The sequence below is a fragment of the Martes martes genome (genome assembly GCF_963455335.1).
Source record: "Martes martes genome assembly, chromosome: 3".
NCBI lineage: Eukaryota > Metazoa > Chordata > Mammalia > Carnivora > Mustelidae > Martes > Martes martes.
In genome coordinates this window covers 80714950-80736450 of record NC_137890.1, presented here as the reverse complement: position 1 = coordinate 80736450, position 21501 = coordinate 80714950, and the positions used below count along the sequence as shown (strand labels likewise).

Here is a 21501-nt window from a genome sequence, read left to right as displayed (position 1 = left end):
GCTGCTGCAGCTACAAAGCCCACCAGCCCTGATTCCCGAATAGAACAAAAGCCTTAAGCCACTGGGTGAGGGGTAGCAAACTTTTAAAGACCCCTTGCAGGGGTGCCTGGTTGGCTCAGTGGGTTAAGGCCTCTGCCTTCGGCTCAGGTCATGATCCCAGGGTCCTGGGATCGAGCCCCACATTGGGCTCTCTGCTCAGCAGGGAGCCTGCTTCCCTTCCTCTCTCTCTGCCTACTTGTGATCTCTGTCAAATAAATAAATAAAATCTTAAAAAAAAATATAAAGACCCATTGCAACTGGGGGACAATTGGTAGAAAGAAAAAACTCTTACCCTGAAGGAGGAGTAAATAAGTACCCTAGGTCAAGGATCCTATACCCATGCCATTAGAACAGTGGCCCACATCCAGGGGTTGACAATGTCAAGAGACATTTCTGGTTATCAGAACTGGAGGGAGGATGCTACTAGCATCTAGTGGGTAAAGGTCAGGGATGCTGCTAAATATCCTACAATGCACAGAACAGCCCCCACAACAAAGAATTATCCAGCCAAAAATGTTAATAGCACCATGGTTGAGAAGTTCTGCTGAGGAAGGAGCAGAAAACTCTTCTGTATAACACTAGCCAAACATACAAGGTAGAATTTGGTTGCCATATGGAGAAGGGGTAGGATCACCGAGAAAGCTCTACCACAGAAGTCAAGGTATACAAAGCCTGCCTAAGACTGAAGCTGAACTAACAACTGACAGCAGTCTACCTCTGGGGGAGGGACAAGGGCATGATGAGAAATCCCCTCTGTGGAGCAGGGGCAGAAGAAAGACCAACTACTGCAAACCACTCTCAAGCATCCCAGCCTCCCCAAAGCACAAGATAATGCTAGAGGAATATGAAGCTGGTTGCACTGAAGGTAACCATCGACATTATAAAATATAACTGCAACTAAATTTTTCGCTAGATTGACTCGACTCCCCATACCAATAACTTAGCAGAGAAAAGGCATGTCCATTTCCAGGCATATATACTGCTTTATCTCAATGTCTAGTTTCCTTCCTTTCTTTCTTTCTTCCTCTCCCTCTCTCCTTCTTTCTTTCAAGATTTATTTATTTATTTTGAGAGAAAAAGCACATATGCAAGTGGGGGGAGGGGCAGAGAGAGAGGAAGAGTGAACCTCAAGTAGGCTCCCCACAGAGCCTGGAGCCTGATGCAGGGCCTGATCTCATGCTCCAAAGATCATGACCTGAGCAGACATCAGAGTCAGATGCTTAACTGACTGAACCACCAGGCACCCCTCAATTTCTCATTTTCTAGACATAATATTCAGTGAAAAATAAGGAGAAACACAAAAAGGCAAGGGAAACCACCCTTTGTCAAGAGACAAAGCAATTAACAGAATTACACTCAAAGATAACCCATATATCAGAACTATCAGGGAATTTAAAGTAACTACGATTCAGTATGTTACGTGCTCTAATGGCAAAGTGAATAAATTACTTTCAGCAGAGAGTCAGAAAGTATAAAAAGAATCTAAAAGAAATGCAAGAAATGAAAATGACAGTTGACAAAAATAAAAACTGTCATTGACAGTATAGCAGCCAGCCTCTAAGACAGCCCCCAATGATCCTTATTTCCAGGTATGCATGCCCTTATATAGTTCCCACCCATACTGAATAGGCCTGACCTGTGTACCTACAGGATACTGTAAAAATGACCATATGTGGCTTCTGAGGTTAGGTCATAAAAGTTATTGCAGCTTTCACCATGTACTCTCAGAGATCACTTGTCTGGGGAAGCCAAATGCCTCATAATTAGGAATCCAAGCATACCTCTAGAGAGGTCTACAGAGGGAGGAACCACAGTTTCCTCTCAATTAATTTGGCAGCCATGTGAATGATCCATCTTGAAAATGAATGCTCCAGCCTTACCAAGTCTTAGATAATACCAACCCTAGCCAAAGTCTTAACTGAAATATCAAGATAAATTCCAAGCAAGAATCATTCAGCCAAGGCACTCCCAAGATAATATAGGTTTATGGTTATTTTAAGCTACTCAGTTTGGGGGTAATTTGTTACACAATAGATAACTAATGCAGAGAGTCTCATTAGGAGACTCTATAGTGATGAAAAAATATTCAATGAGATGAAAAATATGTCAGTAAAAATTACCCAAACTAAACACAAGGAGAAAAAAAGCTGGGGGGAAAAAGCAGAACAGAGCATCTAAAAGCTATGTAACAATATGAAATACTCTAAAGTACACATAATTGGAACCCCAAAAGAAGAATGAGGCACAAAAAAATTTGAAAAGAAAAGGACCAAGATGTTTCCAAAATGAACATAAATCACATATCCAAGAAGCTCAGAACACAACGTAGGAGAGATAACACAGACATACACACACTCTCCTAGACACACCATATTGAAACTGCTGAAAATCAAACATGTAAAACATGTTGATGTGAGGCAGAGAAAAAAAGACACATTACATATAGAAAAATAAAGATAAGAGTAAAGAAGACTTCTTGTCAGGAGCTATGCAAGCCAGAAGACTATCGAGTGACATGTTTAAAGAACCAAAGAAAAAACTGTCAACACAAAATTCTATATCAAGAAAAAAAAATCACTTTAAAAATGGAGAAAAAAATAAAGACATTCTCTGAAAAAAGCTGAGAGAACTATTTACCAGCAGACTTGGAACCTTAAAGGAAGTCTTTCAGACAAAAGGTATATGATTCCTGGAGAAATCTGAATTTATACACACATAAAAAAGAAATAATGTTGCAATAGTGGAAATGCAGGTAAAAATAAGTTTTAATTTCTCTAAACATTAGTTGAATGTATAAAGAAAAAGCAATGGCACTGTAGTTGGTGTTTTGGCATGTGCAAAGAAGAATCTATGACAATAGCATAGATGGAAGGAACCAGGAGTATATTATTGTAAGGTCCTTACATGACCCATGAAGGTTAACCATGGCTAATTTGAAAAGACACAGGGTATCAGAATGGTTTTAAAGAAAAAAAAAGATCCATCAATATTCTGCTTACAAGACACTCATTTTAGACCTCAAGACACCTGCAAATTGAAAGTGAGCAGAGGAAGAAATATTTATCATGCAAATGGATGTAAAAAGAAAACCAGAGTAGCAGTACTTATACCAGACAAACTAGACTTTAAAACAAAGAGTGTAATAAGAGATAAAGAAGGTCACTGTATAATAATGAAGGGACAAACCAACAAGAAGATATAACAATTGTAAGTAGTTTACACCCAACATGGGAGTACCCAAATGCAGAAAATAGTTAATAACAAACATAAAGGAACTAATCTATAATAATACAATAGTAGTAGGGAACTGTAACATCCCACTCATAGCAATGGACAGATCATCTAAGCAGATCAACAAAGAAACAAGGGCTTTGAATGGTACATTGAAATAGTCAGATTTAACAGATACATTCACAACATTCCATCCTAAAACATCAGAATATACATTCTTTTCAAAAGCACATGGAATATTCTCCAGAATACATCACATATAAGGCCACAAAACAGGCCTCAACCAATTCAAGAAGACTGAAATAATACCATGCACCTTTTCTGACCACAGCACTATGAAACTAGAAGTCAACCACAAGAAAAAATCTGGAAAGACCACAAATACATAAAGGTTAAAGAACATGCTACTAAACAATGAATGGGCCAACCAGGAAATAAAAGGAGAAGTAAAAAATGTACATGGAAACAAATGAAAATGAAAACAAAAGGATCTAAAACCTTTGGGATGCATCAAAAGTGGTTCTAAGACAGAAGTATAAAGCAACACAGGCCTACCTCAAGAAACAAGAAAAATTTCAAAAACCTAACCTTATATCTAAAAGAGCTAGAAAAAGAACAACAAACAAAGCCCAAACCCAGCAGAAGGAAGGAAATAATAAAAATCAGAGCAGACATAAATGATATAGAAACTAAAAAAACAACAGAACATATCAATGAAACCAAGAGGTGGGTCTTTGAAAAAATTAATGAAATTGATAAATTCTAGCCAGACTTACCAAAAAGAAAAAAGGACCCAAGCAAATAAAATCACAAATGAAAGAGAAGAAGTAACAACCAATACCACAGAAATACAATTATAAGAGGTAATTATGAAAAACTTATGCCAACAAATTGGACAACCTATAAGAAATGGATAAATTCCCTAGAAACATACAAATCACCAAAACTGAAACAAGAAAAATTGAAAATTTGAACAGAGAACCAGCAAAGAAATTGAGTCAGTAATCAAAAAACTCCCAACAAACAAAAACTCCAGGACCAGATGGCTTCACAGGCAAATTCTAGCCAACATTTAAAGAACAGTTAACACCTATTCTTCTCAACCTATTCCAAAAAATAGAAAAGGAAGAAAATTTCCAAATTTGTTCTGTGAAGCCAGCATTACCCTGATACCAAAACCAGATAAAGACACCACTAAAAAAGAGAACTACAAGCCAATATCTCTGAGGAACATGGATGCAAAAGTCCTCAACAAAACACCAACAAACCAAATCCAACAATACATGAAAAAAAATCATTCATGGGGCTTCTGGGTGGCTCAGGAGGCTTGAGTGTTCAACTCTTGATCTCACCTTGGGTTTTGATCTCAGGATCATGAGTTCAGGCCCTGTTTTGGGCTCTATGTCTATCTTAAAAAAATCATTCACCACAATAAAGTGGGATTTATCCTTGGGTTGCAACTGTGGCTCAATATACACAAACCAACGAACATGATAGAACACATTAATAAGAGAAAGGATAAGAACAGTGTGATCATTTCAGTAGATGCAGAAAAAGCATATGACAAAGGACAACATCCATTCATGATAAAAACCTTCAACAAAAAAGGTTTAGAGGGAGCATATCTCAACATAATAAAGGCCACATATGAAAAACCCAGAGCTAACAACATCCTACATAGGGAAAAACTGAGAGCTTTGGTCAGGAACAAGAAAGGCATGTCCACCCTCACCACTTTAATTCAATGTAGTACTGGAAGTCCTAGCTATCAGACAACAAAAAGAAATAAAAGGTGTGCAAAGCAGCAAGAAAAAAGTAAAACTTTCACTATTTGCAGATGACACTCTATATAGAAAACCCAAAGATTCCACCAAAAAACTGTTAGAACTGATAAATGAATTCAGTAAAGTTACAGGACACAAAATCAATATGCAGATATCTCTTGTCTTTCTGTACACCAATAATAAAGCAGCAGAAAGAGAAATTAAGGAATCAATCCCACTTCTGATCACATCGAAAATAACAAGATACCTAGGAATGAACCTAATCAAAGAAGTGAAAGACCTGTACTCTGAAAACTATCAAACACCAATGAAAGAAACTGAAGGTGGCACAAAGAAATGGAAAGATGTTCCATGCTCATGGACTGGGAAAGCAAACATTGTTAAAATGTCTATACTACCTAAAGCAATCTATACACTTAATGTAATCCTTATCAAAACACCAACTGCATTTGTCACAGAACTAAAACAAACAATCCTAAAATTTGTATGGAACTACAAAAGACCCCGAATAGCCAAAGCAATCTTGAAAAAGAAAAGCAAACCTGGAGGTATCACAATTCTGGACTTCAGGTCATAGTACAGAGCTGTAGTAATCAAAACAGTATGGTACTGGCATAAAAACAGACACATAGATCAATGGAACAGAGGAGAAAATGCAGAAATGAACCCACAATTATATGTCAGTTAATCTCAACAAAGCAGGAAAGAATCCCAGTTGGAAAATGACTGTTTCTTTCTTAGGAAAACTGGACAGCCACATGCAAAAAAATGAAACTGGACCATTATCTTTCGCCATATACAAAAATAAACTCAAAATGGATTAAAGACCTAAATGTAAGACTTGAAACCATTAAAGTCCTTGAATAAATCAGAAGCAGTAATTTCTCTGACACTGGCCACAGCAACTTTTTTCTAGATATGTCTCCTGAAGCAAGAGAAACAAAAGCAAAAATATATCTTGAGGACTACATCAAAATAAAAAGTTTCTGCACAGCAAAGGAAACAATCAGCAGAACTAAAAGCAACCTAGGAATGGGAGAAGATATTTGCAAATGACATATGTGATAAAGGGTTAGTATCCAAAATCTATAAAGAACTTAGAAAACTCAACACCCCCCCCAAAATAAAGCCAGTCAAGAAATGGGCAGAAGATATGAATAGACATTTTTCCAAGGAAGACATCCAAATGATCAACAGACACATGAAAAGATGCTAATATCACTGATAATCGGAGACATACAAATCAAAACTACAATAAGATATCACCTCACATCTGTCAAAATGGCTAAAATCAACAGCACAAGAAACAACAGGTATTGGCGAGGATGTAGTGAAACGGGAACCCTCTTATACTATTGGTGGGAATGCAAACTGGTGCAGCCACTATGGAAGACAGTATGGCAATTCCTCAAAGTTAAAAATAGAACTACCCTAAGACCCACCAATTGCACAACTAGGTATTTACCCAAAGGATACAAAAATACTAATTCAATGGGATAACTGCACCCTGATGTTTATAGCAGTATAATTTATAATAGCCAATTATGGAAAAAGCCCAAGTAGCCATCAACTGATGAATGGATAAAAAAGATGTTGTATATCTACAATGGAATATTACTCAGCCATAAAAAAGAATGAAATCTTGCCATTTGCCATGAGATGGATGGAGTTAGAGAATATTATGCTAAGCCAACTAAGTCAGAGAAAAATAAATACCATATGATTTCACTTATATGTGAAATTTGAGAAATAAAACAAATGAGCAAAGGATAAAAAGAGAGAGAGAGGCAAACCAAGAAAGAGACTCTTAACCATAGAGAACTTTAAAGAACTGATGGTTACCAGAGGGGATGTGAGTGGGTGGATGGGTGAAATAGGTGATGGGGAGTGAGGAGTGCACTTTTTGTGATGAGCACTGGCTGATATATGGAAGTGCTGAATCACTATAGTGTACACCTGAAACTAATATTACACTGTAAGTTAGCTAACTGGAATTTAAATAAAAACTTTTAAAAAAAAATAGAACAAATGGAAAACAATAAGGTAGAATTTTAGTCCACCCACATCAATAATTACATTAAATTTAATGGACTAAACATGCTAATTAAAAGACATAGACTGAGCTGCAATTAAAAAAGTGAGACTCAACTATATGCTTAGTTTGAATTCATTGAGAAATAAATCCATATTGGAGTGTAGACTTCAACACTTTTCTCTCAATGACAGAATAAGTAGATGGAAATTCCATTAGGCTGGAAAAGACGTGACTAAGACTATAAGCAACTTGACCTGATTGATATTTATAGTTCACTCCACCCAACAGCAGAATAAATATTTTTTTCTACCTCACTTGGAATATTCACCAAAAGTGACTATATGCTGGGTCATAAAACACACTTCAATAAATAGAACTGGAATCTTGTAAAGTATGTTTGGGTATCATAATGGAATTAGACTAGAAATAATAACAGAAATATATCTGGAAAACTCCCCCGATCTGTATGTTAACCCACTTTATTAATCCATGAGTGAAAGTGGAGGTCTTAAGGGAAATTAGGAAATATCTGGAATATTATGGAAAAGGCAAAACTGTAGGGACAGGGACGCCTGGGTGGCTCAGTTGGTTGGACGACTGCCTTTGGCTCAGGTCATGATCCCGGAGTCCCGGGATCGAGTCCCGCATCGGGCTCCCAGCTCCACGGGGAGTCTGCTTCTCCCTCTGACCTTCTCCTCACTCATGCTCTCTCTCACTGCCTCTCTGTCAATAAATAAATAAAAATCTAAAAAAAATTTAAAAAAAAACAAAAAAAACTGTAGGGACAAAAAAAAACAGATGCCTGATTACCAGGGCCTGAAGTGGAGAGGAGACTGACCACAAGGAGAAGGAGGGCATTCTGTGCAGTAATGGAAATGTTCTCAATTTTGAATGTGATAGCAGCTACATCATTATATGCACTTGTCAAAACATATAAACCTGGTCACTGAAACTGGTGAATTTTATTATATGTAAACTGCACTTCAATAAATCTGATTTTACAAATTTTTCTTTTAAAAAAGCACATGGAGGGCGCCTGGGTGGCTCAGTGGGTTAAGGCTCTGCTTTTGGCTCGAGTCGTGATCTCAGGGTCCTGGGATCGAACCCTACATCGGGTTCTCTGCTCGGCGGGGAGCCTGCTTCCCCCCATCTCTCTCTGCCTGCCTCTCTGCCTATTTGTGATCTCTCTCTCTCTCAATCTCTCTGTCAAATAAAGAAATAAAATCTTTTAAAAATAAATAAATAAATAAAATTTTAAAAGCACATGGAACAGGAAAAATGAAATTCAAGTTTCCATGTACACTCCTGTACGTTCTCAGTGTCGGCTGCCCCATGTGCCCTTCGCTACATGAGCACCCCACACCCACACCCCCATGCCTACTGAAAGGATTATTCTGAGCCTCAGTGAACCAAGACCAAAAATCCAACAAGCTCCCATCCTTTAAGAAAAAGTAAATTCAGTGTTTATGAATACTCCGTCCTATAATTACTGACAGAGTCTGAAAGTCCTCGTCAAAATGACCAGCATCCTCTAAATTTTAAAGGTGAAGTTTAGATGTAAATTCTCCTTATCCATACAGATGATTTAATTCTTACTTCCAGATTTCAGCAGTTGTCCTTGATTTTTGCATAAGGCAAGTCCATTTAAACTCCCTAATTCTATAAGCTATTCCCACGGCTCCTACCAGCTACTTCAGTCTCAAGTCTTAAATTCCAGAGATCAGATAAAGCTCTGTATCATGGCTAATGAGCTTTAATCTCTTTCAGAGTCAGTCAAAGCTTTAGACAGGCTTTTCAGAATAAACTTATTTTTCCAGCACAGTTGATTTTCTTGCTAGGCAAGATTTGATTTCCAAATTGCACTAAGTTCTAGAAATTCAGGTTTCATTCTTGTATGCTCCCACATTTCAGCAGTCAATTAAGGAACTTTCTGATCCATGTTCCCACCCTCTGGGGTTTGGGTAGAAGACAAATCTACCACAGAGAGTTATACTCACCTTGCTGGGGCTTTGATCCTTGGGGACTCAGTAAATCCTACAGTGGGACTTTTGTAGTTGAACAACTGTGCGGCAAGCAACGTGGTTTTGCTTATTTGTTAACTCACAAACTCCTAAAAGTCATGTTAATTTTCTTTTTGTAAGAAAAACGCCTCCAAATATCCTAGATTAATTTTCCTACATTGTGAATGTTTCCTTTTATAAATTGGAAAAGAGAATTATGAGAGCAGGTAAGGGTGCATCTAGCAAGTCTGTGGCTACTAAGATAAGGCAGGACTGTGAAGCCTAGTAGAGTAGCTGCCTGACAGATGGCATTTTGGAACATCAGCTTTAATGTCATTCTTAGATGGAAGGTTCTTCCAGGTTGGATATCACATGATAAACATAACAATTATTTTAAGTCCAAAAATCATACTTCTATCTGCTAGAATCTTAGGCAAATCACACAGCAAGTAGTGCTCTAAACTTTAAACAAAAATCATGATATAAAATTCTGTTTACAGTATAATGTCAAGGGTGTTAGAGAAAGACAAAAAATAAATAGAAAGGGAAAGAAATACAAATATATTAAAATGTTAAGACATTTTTGGAATGATGGACCTATACAGCATTTTCTTAAACTTTCTTCACTCTTTACTCTTCAAAACATATTTTTAATGTTCTTAGGTTGTTAGAGACCTAATGTAATTTAACAAACACATGACACAATGTTAGGCAGGTTTTGATTTGGAAGTGTCTATTTACTTTTTGATAAACATAAGGTGAAATTGATATGCATTGGTTGCAAAATTTGGGAAATCAAATCTGCCCTATAGCATACAAAGAAATGTGTAAACATGTCCAAGAAAATCAATCAAAGCAACAGACAAAAATGAAATCTTGACTTTTTTTTCTTTCTGATCTGTTTCACTGTTCTACCAAACACCTTCCTTGGAGGATTCTAATCAGGATATAGAATGAAACCCAAACTCTTTAATTTCTTTAGGAGAACACTTAAATAGGGCTCTTATGTGCCATGCATTACTCCAAGCATTTTATAAAGGTTAACTCATTTCATCTAAGTCTTCAGTTTGGCATTCCAAGCATTCCCCACTCAGCTTCTACTTCCAGCCTTTTTCCACCTCTCCTGTGACTCAGCCTCACCATTCTACTCTGGTTGTCTCAAACATACTCACAGGCACCTCTCATCCTCTTTTCATCTCTTTCTGAGACACTGTCCCCTCCCCAGCCCCCAAAATCCACTCGTCAAGGGCCAAAGCAGGCTCAAATCCTACCTTCATCAAAACTTCCCAAGGCCTCTGGTCAGATCTGCACCCCTCTCCATTATTCTTTGTGGGACTAGAGGTACAAGTAATTTCTGAAGAATGTAATCTCTCATAGGAAATAAACCTAGTAGAGTTTACATCATCTTTGCTATATTCCTCTCCCTACACTGCCTCACTTAGTGTTGTTGTGCATAATAGATGCTGCTCAACATGTAAATGTCATTCAATCTATAAAATAAAGACAGACCCTGGGGGGAGGGGGGTCAAGAGAGGGGGGTGGGGTTATGGACATTGGGGATGGTATGTGCTATAGTGAGTGCTGTGAAGTGTGTAAACCTGGAGATTCACAGACCTGTACCCCTGGGGATATAAATACATTATATGTTTATAAAAAAATAATAAATAAAATAAAAAAAAAATAAAGACAGACCTTAAAGAGCAGTTTTCAATACTTTGCATAGAATAACATATATTACTCCATATCATTTATTATCAAATTTGTATACAAACGGTCACATTACAAAATTACTTATCAATTTTTTAGGCATTTTCTATTGTGCCAAGTGCTGTGGTTAAGCATTTTCATGCATCATAACTTAAAATATTCCCCAAAAATCATCCCATAAAAGACTTGCCTTATATTGAAGTCATTATAAAGTTCTATTATGAAGGGATCTCCATTTTTTTTAAAGATTTTATTTATTATTTATTTGACAGACAGAGATCACAAGTAGGCAGAGAAGCAGGCAGAGAAAGAGGAGGAAGCAGGCTCCCCGCTGAGCAGAGAGCCCGATGCGGGGCTCGATCCCAGGACCCTGGGATCATGACCTGAGCCGAAGGCAGAGGCTTTAACCCACTGAGCCACCCAGGCGCCTGGGATCTCCATTTTTTAAGAAATAATATACTGTTTGGGGAAGACACATTCTTCTGAACTAATTCAATCATGCTAGCATAGAAATCATCTGCTAAAACCCAGTTTTTCAAATGGGACCAGGAGACAAAGAAATTTAACACAGACATTTGAATTATCCCTAGGGCATGATTTTGCAATTGCTAGTGCAGGGAAATTCAGAAATAAACTTTATAAAGATCATTTTAAAACAAAAAAAGTAACATAGCCAGTTGTCATGTTGAGGAACCACAAGTACACCACCGCAGAGAGGAAAAAACACCCAAAGGTTTGAGAATTAGTAGTTGAGGCTGGAGATAAAACTTCTAATGTCACGTCATATGTGGGTTAAAAAGGCTCTGCACAGCAGCATCTCAGGAAAGCAACAGTGATGTGCTCTGGAAAACTCTGTCTAGAAAGGAGACTCAAAAACATCACTACTGAAGACAAAGACACCGGAGTCAGAGACACCTGTTAAGAGTTTGAACAGAAGGGGCGCCTGAGTGGCTCAGTGGGTTAAAGCCTTTGCCTTCGGCTTAGGTCATGATCTCAGGGTCCTGGGATCGAGCCCCACATCGGGCTCTCTGCTCAGCGGGGAGCCTGCTTCCTCCTCTCTCTCTGCCTGCCTCTCTGCCTACTTGTGATCTCTGTCTGTCAAATAAATAAATAAAATCTTAAAAAAAAAAAAAAAAGAGTTTGAACAGAAGTGCTTTGGAGCACCTGGGTGGCTTAGTTGGTTAAGTGTCTGACTTCAGCTCCAGTCATGATGCCAGGATCCTGGATCAAGCCCTGCGTGGAGCCCCTCATTGAGCTGGTGCCCAGCCAGTCATGTGGCCCCATCTGGCTCTGCACCCAGCAGGGAGTCTGCTTGTCCTTTTCCCTCTGCCCCTCCCTCTTCTCATGCTCTCTCTCTGTCATTCTTTCTCAAATATAGAAATAAAACTTTAATTTTTTTTAAAAAGAAGTGTTTTGTGGTGCTCGCTTCGGCAGCACATATACTAAAATTGGAACGATACAGAGAAGATTAGCATGGCCCTTGCGCAAGGATGACACGTAAAAAGAAGTGTTTTGTGAAATGGGAAAGTAGAAATATTTCAGTAATGCGTAACATATTCTTATTTCAGATCACATCACGTGATTATAATATTTTATTATGTATCATATAAATAATATATAACAAATTGACCCCAAAAAGAATTTTTTTTAATCTTCTCATTGGAAAAATGGAGCTTACCTTCAAGGAGGGTGACCTTAGATGTAAGCTTGGATGGTTCTCTTCACAACCACCCAGTGCACTTTATAATGCCCAATGTCCAGATAAGGAAGTGGGGCTTAAAAGTTAAGAAACTCACAAGGGCACACAGCTGCTCAGTGCAAAGTCTGCTCGACTAAAAGTCTGTGTCCTCAACCACCACCTCCATGGCAGGAAGCTTCCACAGGCCCTTTCTAATGTCAGGAGCCACAAAACAAATTGTTTTTCCTTCCTCCAGCAGGAGCAGCATAAGAAGCATACACTTTCCTTAGAAACAAAGTGCCTGTGAAGAACCTTCTCTGCTGAGCTCACACTGGAACGGCTGGAAGGCTTCTGTGCTCCTCAGAAGCGAGTCCCTCCCTCACAGCACCCCGTAGCACCACGAGGGTGGGAAGAGACAGCACTGGAAAGCTCCGGAAAAGAGCCCTCTGATCCCTTGTAAGACTCCCCAGTTATATACAGCCTTCACCAAATGAGAGACGGGGTGAAAATACTCAAAAGAGAGATGGAATTGACATATCTTATGTATCCAGTCCTCTTACATTCTGTTGGACACGTATTTGTTAAATGGACTAGAGAACTTTTAGAGCTACAAAGACTGAGAACCTTGATTAACTGTATTGGACCTCAATCGCAGCGCAGCCGCTGACCATAAAACTCAGTCTTTTGGGTTTGCTCCCAGATCATTGGCAAGAACGTCATCACAGAAACCACATGAAATGTGCAACACTGAGTCAACAGAAATGCAAAGCCTCACAAAATATAAGAAGGGTATCAGGAGTGACGTTTCTTTCAGTTTTTGGTAAATCCACTTAAACCTTTTGTCAGTAAGTGCAATATTTTTAAAAGACAAATTTATACGTCTGGGTTCTTACATAGAGGCAGGAGCTGTCTATAGACACAGGAGCTCCAGGAGGGACGGGTCCTGAGCGGGCAGGCAACCAGTTGCCAGCACAGCCCCTGGAGAGCCTGCCTGCAGCTTTCCCTGCCATGCAAACAGCGCCCCAAGGAGTTCTTTTTTTAAGTAAAGTTGTTGGAAAAGTTAAATGCAAATGTTACCAGAAATTAAAGTGTGTATTTCAGATGGTTTAAGTTTTTACAATTACATATGAGAACAAGAATATAATCTCTCATTCAACAGAAACATAAAATGAAAGTGTTAGCTGTCCAGAAAACCTATTTCTGTTCAAAATTCTGATACCTCTGAAAAACAATATCTAATCACAGTAGTTTGATGAGATGTTATAGGAGATGTCTTGAAACAATGCTTCCTATCACATAAAACACAACCCTGACCTTCAGTGTACAAGATGCCCACACCTTGCAACAGCCCTTTATCTCTCCCCCACCCCCCAGCTCCCCCCCCCAACCCCACGTTCTTCCAAGGAGGTTGGAGAAAATCTCTTCAAGTCCCTAAAGACTTGAGTGTAATATCAACTCACCTGAATGAGCATGGCGCCCTCTACTGCTTCTTGAATATTCAAACAACCACTGATGAGTGACAGCTGTTCTTCAGCACCCAGGGAGCCTTTCAGAGAACCTGACTGCTCCAGAAACTTCATCTCTTTTCTAGAAAGAAGAGTGTCCCTGTGAGTATTCTAAAGCAAATTTAAAAACAAAGGTGAACGCAAATCAGTAGGGAAATGCAAATCAAAACCACAACAATATACCACTTTACACCCATTAGGATTTGAAAAATAGAAAATAAAACAAGAGTTAATGAGGATGTACAGTGTCGGTAGAAATGTAAAAGGGGAAGTCACTGCAGCAAACAGTTTGATGGTTTCTCAAAAAGTCAAAAAGAGAACTAACTACCATATGATCCAGTAAGTCCAATTCTGTCAATATCCCCCCAACGTGAAAGCAGATACTCAGGCATTTGTGTCTTCATGTTCATAGCAGCATTGTTCACAACAGCCAAAAGATGAAACAATCCAGAAGTCCATACATGCATGAAAACAAATGTGGTACATACATACAATGGAATTCAATAGAATGGAATTCAGCCTTCAAAAGGCAGGAAATTGTATACCTTGGTGGTTCAGTTGGTTAAGCATCTGCCTTGGGCTCAGGCCATAATTTCAGGGTCCTCAGATAGAGCCCTGCATCAGGGGCTCTCTGCTCAGCAGGGAGTTTGCTCCTCCGTCTCTCTGTTCCTCCCCCCTGCTCATGTGCTCTCTCCCCCACCTCAAATAAATAAATAATCTTTTTTAAAAGGGGGGGGCAGGAAATTCTGTCACAATCTGCAGCATGGATGAACCTTGAGGACATGACACCAAGTAAAATCAGCCAGTCACAAAGAGACAAATACTGTATGTTTCCACTTATATGAGGTACCTAGAATAGCGAAATTCAGAGGCAGGAAGTAGAATGGTGGCTGCCAGGGCTGGAGTAGAGTACCTGTGGTTTAATGGGGACAGTTTCAGTTTCACAAGATGACCTTTTGGAGATAGATGGTTGTACAACTGTGAGAATACACTTGATATCACTAAACTGTATTCCCAAAAATTATTAACATAGTAACTTTGATGTTGTGTGTATTTTACCACAATTAGATTTTCTTTTTTTTTTTTTCTTTTTGAAGAAATGAGGCAAGGCCAAGAGGAGGTGAGATTAGAAAGTAGTAGTTCTTCACCTACTTCCGTCAATCCCGAGGGAACAGGATTGAAAGAAAGTATCTCACAGTATGGACTAGGGGCTTCACAGGGCATCACTCATGCAGTCACAGAGACCCGTGCTCAGAAGCACGGTCTCACTGTGTTTAATGCTCTACAGTCACGGTCTCAAAATGCTTAATTTATATCAAGCAAAGGGCCCCACATTTTCATTTGCACTTGGCCTCACAAATTATGTAGTCAGTCCTGCTTATAATTCATAACATAGTAAATAAATACAAACACATACAACATATAGAAACACAACATTTATGCTTTCCAAAAGATTCTGTGGATTTCTGCCAGTGAGTCAAATAATTTTTACATCATTTCATCTTCATGGTTTTAATCTTTAAGCTGTCAATGTCTTCAGCCAAAGACTATCAGGAATATACCTACAGTGGAACAAGTCAGGTTTGTTACTCACTGCATTGAGGGAGAATTCCCAGTAGGGGGAACTGTAGGGTGTTAGTAAGAGAGTGTCAGGGGGAACCTATAGCAGGATTTGAGCTTTGGTTGGGTGATTTGGAAGACAATCTGAGGGTCTGAGTTCACTGGATTGGATGCTGTAGAAAGAGAAGGAAACTTGAACATTGAGTATCTCAATAAATATAAATGTTTGGAGGACAGACTAGACTGAAGATAAAGCTGTCATGGGTGAAGAAGTAGCAGTCATTCATTTTAGCCAAGAGAAGGCTGCTCAGTATTTGTGGGTTGCACAATGATCTCATTTTTGTCTATGGTTAGACAAATTTAAAATGTGGTTTTGCTTTGTCTCATTCTGTCATGGTCTAAGAGTGAGTCTGTCAGAGATGGTTCTTGAGACTGTTTGTGTCCAACAGGAGAATCCCATGGCTTAGCCATGAGTGCTGGGCCAGCTCCAGATGTTTGGGGCTGTGCTTTTGTTGGCTTTTTTGTGTTTTCTCCTTCTTAAAACTATGCATCTTGTATTTTGTTTTAGCTACAAATTGAGAAACAGAAACTGTCTTGCCACTACTACTTTAAAAAAACAATACAAAGATATGCTGAAATGCAAACAGATGGTTATACTTAGCAAAAAGAAGCTCCATGGCAAAGATAATGAGTCGACAAATGATCAGGCAGATTCAAAGTCTTTCCTGCTTCTGAGTCGACAAAGATAAAAACACTGTTGCAGGTCATCATCACACATGGAACTTGAACCCAAATTTTTTAAAGGAAAGGAAGAATCTGAGATTGTTGTCATATAGATAATTTGGAAGATCTGTAATATATTAGCTAAAAAAAAAAAAATACCTTAAAGTCAGGCCAGAAAATGGCTCCCTTACTTTGGAGGAACCTAAGGACACATATGCAGAAGTCCCTCCTTGGCACAAGTCAATGCTGGGAACTGAGTATCCCTGACCACTACCCCCAGTGAGCAAGCATTGGAAAATATTTTTAAACACAACACATACCTTGAAGTAGAGGTTTATAAAGTTAGTAACTGAAAACATAGAAAACAAGGTCTGTTTCTTAGCCAGTTCATCAAGAAGTCTGTATTAGTTGTCTAGAGTATTGTGTGGTATCTTAGCAACAGATGAGAAATCTACAATCTCATCAGTCCAACCTCTACTGTCATCACACCTCCTTCTTTGGCTCTCCTGACTCTCTTCCCCTGATAAGGACCCTTGTGATTACACTGAGCCCACCTAGATAAACTCCCATATTCATATTCCTAACTTAATCACATCTGATCTCTTTTGCCTTGTAAGGTAACATATGCCCAGGTTCTGGGAATTAGGATATGGACATCTTTGCGGGAATCATTGTTCTGCTTACTACCCTTAAAAAAATAATAATAATAACCTTTCAGAACAAATAGAATATGTGATGTATGTAGAATTCCTATAAAATTACTGTTTGAAATTGTGCTTACAGAACAGAGAGGATTCATCTATTAAAGCTGTCTCAAATCAGATACTTAGGTTATGTTTGGCTCTTTGTACTTTGCAGGTATTTTTCCACCATATTCTGAATTCCACTAGCTGTTGAAAAGTTTGCCGTCAATTTGTCATTCTTTCATAGGTAGTCTGTCTTTTCTCTCTCTGACTGCTTTTAAGACTTTTCTTATGTCCCTTGGTGTTGTGTAGCTTGCCTGTGATGTATATAGATACAGCTATCCCTTTTATTTCTCCTGCTTAGGACACTTTATTCTTTCAGAATATGAAGATTTATGTCTTCAACTGTAATGAAGTCTCAATAATTTTATCTTCATAAATTGTTCTTCCCTATTCTCTCTAAATCTTTCAGACCTCTAATGAGATATGTTGGGCATCCTCTCTGTTGCTTTCATATTTCTTAACTACTTTTTCACATTTTCCATCTCTTCATCTCCTGAATTCCACGCTAAATATCTTCAGATCCGACTTCCGGGTTACTATGCTCGTAAAACCTTGTCTCTCATGTATTTGGGGATTTCTTTTTTAATTTTTTTTTTATTTATTTGTTTGACAGACAGAATACAAGTAGGCAGAGAGGCAGGCAGAGAGAGAGAGAGGAGGAGGCAGGCTCCCCGCGGAGCAGGGAGCCCAATGCGGGGCTCGATCCCAGGACCCTGGGAGCATGACCCGAGCCGAAGGCAGAGGCTTTAACCCACTGAGCCACCCAGGCGCCCCGTATTTGGGGATTTTTAGCTGTGGGCTGATATTCACTGAATTCTGTGGGAATTCCTTGAGCCTCTGGTTTAAGGTACATTATTCTGGAGACGATATGCATCTTCCTTCTGATAGGCACTGCAGGCACTACTAAGAAAGGGACCAATCTGAATTCTTGGATTAGCAGTTTGAAAACCACACAGGTAATAAGAATTTGGGCTCCAAAACTCTTAGAAAGGTGGTTTGTGGTTACAAATTCTCAGAGAAACTCTTTCTCCCCTCCACCCAGAACCAAGGCCAAGACAGACACGCCTCCACATACAGATTAGTTATTTTGTCCTACTATTCCTTTCACCAGCAGTGTTGCCCTCTGAATACTAGCTTGACTTGGGGATCTACAATTGGATACCCCATCTTGCACAGACTAAGGTTTGCTGTTAGAACCAAAGCAAGATTGGCAAATATCTTAGAGCAGCTGTGATGTTCACATATCTCTTAGGATCTGCGCTCCCAAATTTGACCTCTCAGAATTTCCATTACTTTCTTGCCAGCTCAGCTATGCATTATAAGCTATACATTTACTTAATACTTTTAAGTATTTTGAAGTGGAAAGGGCTCTCAGGATACTCACTTTGCCATATTACCAGAAACTAAACTCTAGACTGTTTCTTTAAAAATCTAATATTCTTAAATATCATGTGCATTTTATATTTCATGAGAAAAGAGAAATACTATACCATATATCCATTTCAGTAATAAGTTATTCAATGTGAATATGATGTCTACCATGCACATGAATTTATAACATACAATTGCTAATTGACTGAACATGATTCTTGTTCATATGTGTAGCAAAAAAAAAACCACTTTTTTCTTTTAAAAAGTGGTAACTTTTTAGAGTTACCACTGGTAAGGCCTTACTCTTCTGTTTCCCAGTTTTGCCCATTTGGAAATTTTATATATATATATATATACACACACATACATACATAAAATTTATATGTATTATTGTGTTATATAAATATTATATATATTTACATATATAATACCTAAATTCACCTGAAGCCAATAAACTTAGTCTTAAAAACAATATATTTCTGAAATGCATCAAAACACAAAGAATGCTTCTTTTTTTACATAATCTAGCTTATTCACTCTGTTGCTTCAGAAATCGAGGCCCAAACTGGTCACAGACTCACTCAGGGATATAAAGTGTTAGCCGCGTGTGGGATGGAAAACAGTCTTCTGACTCCTTCCCTTAAACGTACTGAATAAGAACCGCTTTTTCCCCACTCTTCCTACTAAATCACGATGGCTCTCTCATGTAAAAAAAAAAAAAAAATCCTGTCTGGTGGGACTTACTTAAAGGACTAATTGGCACAATTTATTGGCTTAAACCCAAAGATTCAAGGTAGCCAGTTTCCTGGAGAAAATAGGAGTTTGCATCCACTCCTTCCCTCATGAATGCTGCTAACACCAGAGTCCCAGCCTGTCGAGTTTGAACTTAGGACACAGGGCTGCTGTTTTCCATCTGGGGAGCCCTGGTGTATCTAACAACCCCCCGCCCCAGCTCCTTTCAGGATTTCATTACCAACAGAGTTCGGCCTACTGGGAGCCTGTGCCTCGTGGTACATGGCCCATCAATTAGTTGATCCCTGATGGCAGTTTGAAATGAAGACCCTCAAAGTGGGTTGGTCAAGGGTCGGTGGAGCCACAGACATACACCCAGTGGTACAGTCACCGCAATGGTGGGCTTTAGTAAGGCAGGACCTCAGACAAGGACCAGCTAGGAAACCATCCTCCCCAGAACTGCTGAAAGTTCCCAGAGCTGTTGACTGACTACCAGAAGCTCAGATGTCGCCTGAACAACGTCCCGTTTCTGCAACAGTGATGTAGCTGCAGGGATAGCTTCCAGTGTCCCTTGCTTCCTTGAAGAGCCTCACAATCAATCCCCACTGACAGAGGTAATCTGGGTACCTCTATCCTCATAACCTGAATAGGCCTAGCATCTATTTTGTTCAGAAATTAGATGGAACTATTGGCTGAAGGAAATTATAACGTATCTAAACTGCTTGGTTTTAAACTATATGATTTATATAAATTAGACTTGCCGCAATAACTAAGTTTAGGGATCAATAACACTGGTAAATGTTAACTACATTGCCCATAAATACAATCAGAATAAAAGAGTTCATATCGCTGAAGAATGGTTTACAGCTACCAAACAAAAAATCATTTCTGTTCAATTAAGTGTGTTAGTTGTTAAAGAGGAACAAGTGAGAAATATAATACGGTGCCCCTGTTCCTTTTCTGGAAAGACTTTGTTTTCATAATTTATTTTTAAAAGTAAAAAGAAAGTAGAAGGAATAATAAACATCCCCATATTTCTACTGAGAACTAACAACCACCAATATTGACATACATGCTTCTTGTCATTTTTTTAAATAAGCAAAATATTAAAGTCCTTTTAGCCACCAACCTCACACAACTATTTTCTACTGAGTTCATACATGGTTTTTTTAAAATAACTTTTTAATTTTTTTATAAACACATAATGTATTACTAGCCCCAGGGGTACAGGTCGGTGAATTGCCAGGTTTACACACTTCACAGCACTCACCATAGTAGTACATACTCTCCCCAATGTCTATAACCCCACCACCCTCTCCCTACCCCCCTCCCCCCGGCAACCCTCAGTTTGTTTTGTGAGATTAAGAGTCTCTTATGATTTGTCTCCCTCCCGATCCCATCTTGTTTCATTTATTCTTTTCCTATCCCCCAAACCCCCCACATTGCATCTCCACTTCCTCATATCAGGGAGATCATATGATAGTTGTCTTTCTCCAATTGACTTATTTCGCTAAGCATAATACCGTCTAGTTCCATCCACATCATCGCAAATGGCAAGATTTCATTTCTTTTGATGGTTGCATAGTATTCCATTATATATATATACCACCTCTTCTTTATCCATTCATCTGTTGATGGACATCTAATTCTTTCCATAGTTTGGCTATTGTGGACATTGCTTCTATAAATATTCGGATGCATGTGCCCCTTTGGATCACTACGTTTGTATCTACGACCCAATTGCTGGGTCGTAGGGTAGCTCTATTTTCAACTTTTTGAGGAACCTCCATGCTGTTTTCCAGAGTGGTTGCACCAGCTTGCATTCCCACCAACAGTGTAGGAGGGTTCCCCTTTCTCCCTATCCTCACCAGCATCTGTCATTTCCTGACTTGTTAATTTTAGCCATTCTGACTGGTGTGAGGTGGTATTTCATTGTGGTTTTGATTTGTATTTCCCTGATGCCGAGTGAGGTGGAGCACTTTTTCATGCAGATAGGGTTTTTAAATGCCACAGCTTGAAAACATAATGATAACCTATTTTCTCCTTGGGAGAATTATGTTTGAGTAACTAATGTGCTCAAAAACACCTGCTTTAAACTTTAGTAAGCCAAAGCAAATTTGCCTTTCTTCCCAATGTGGGGAATGAGATTAGGTCAGATAGACGGGACCACAAAAGCGGCTGTTTCTTTAATGAGATGCTGTTCTAAAGACTTCCCAGGGATTGTCCCTATGGGGAAAGAAAGGAAAAAGAGACAGAGGGTAGTAGCCAGAATAACCACACCAATGGTCTCATGCAGATTAGACTCTAGGCAAAGAATCTGTATAAGCAGTTTGGCCTCAAGGCCCTCTCTGCCCCTGGAAAAGACATGGTCATGAGGGGAGAGACCTGGT

General features: G+C 38.9%; 1 protein-coding gene across 3 annotated transcripts in view; it reads right to left on the bottom strand.

The window, feature by feature from the left end:
• Positions 1 to 21501, bottom strand: part of CRYL1 (crystallin lambda 1) — a 153373-nt gene that overhangs the window by 94246 nt on the left and 37626 nt on the right. For all 3 annotated transcript variants that reach the window (XM_080799160.1, XM_080799161.1, XM_080799162.1), the window contains one exon: positions 13935 to 14061. In XM_080799160.1, coding sequence (XP_080655286.1) covers positions 13935 to 14061 — 127 coding nt within the window. The remainder of the gene's footprint in view (positions 1 to 13934; positions 14062 to 21501) is intronic.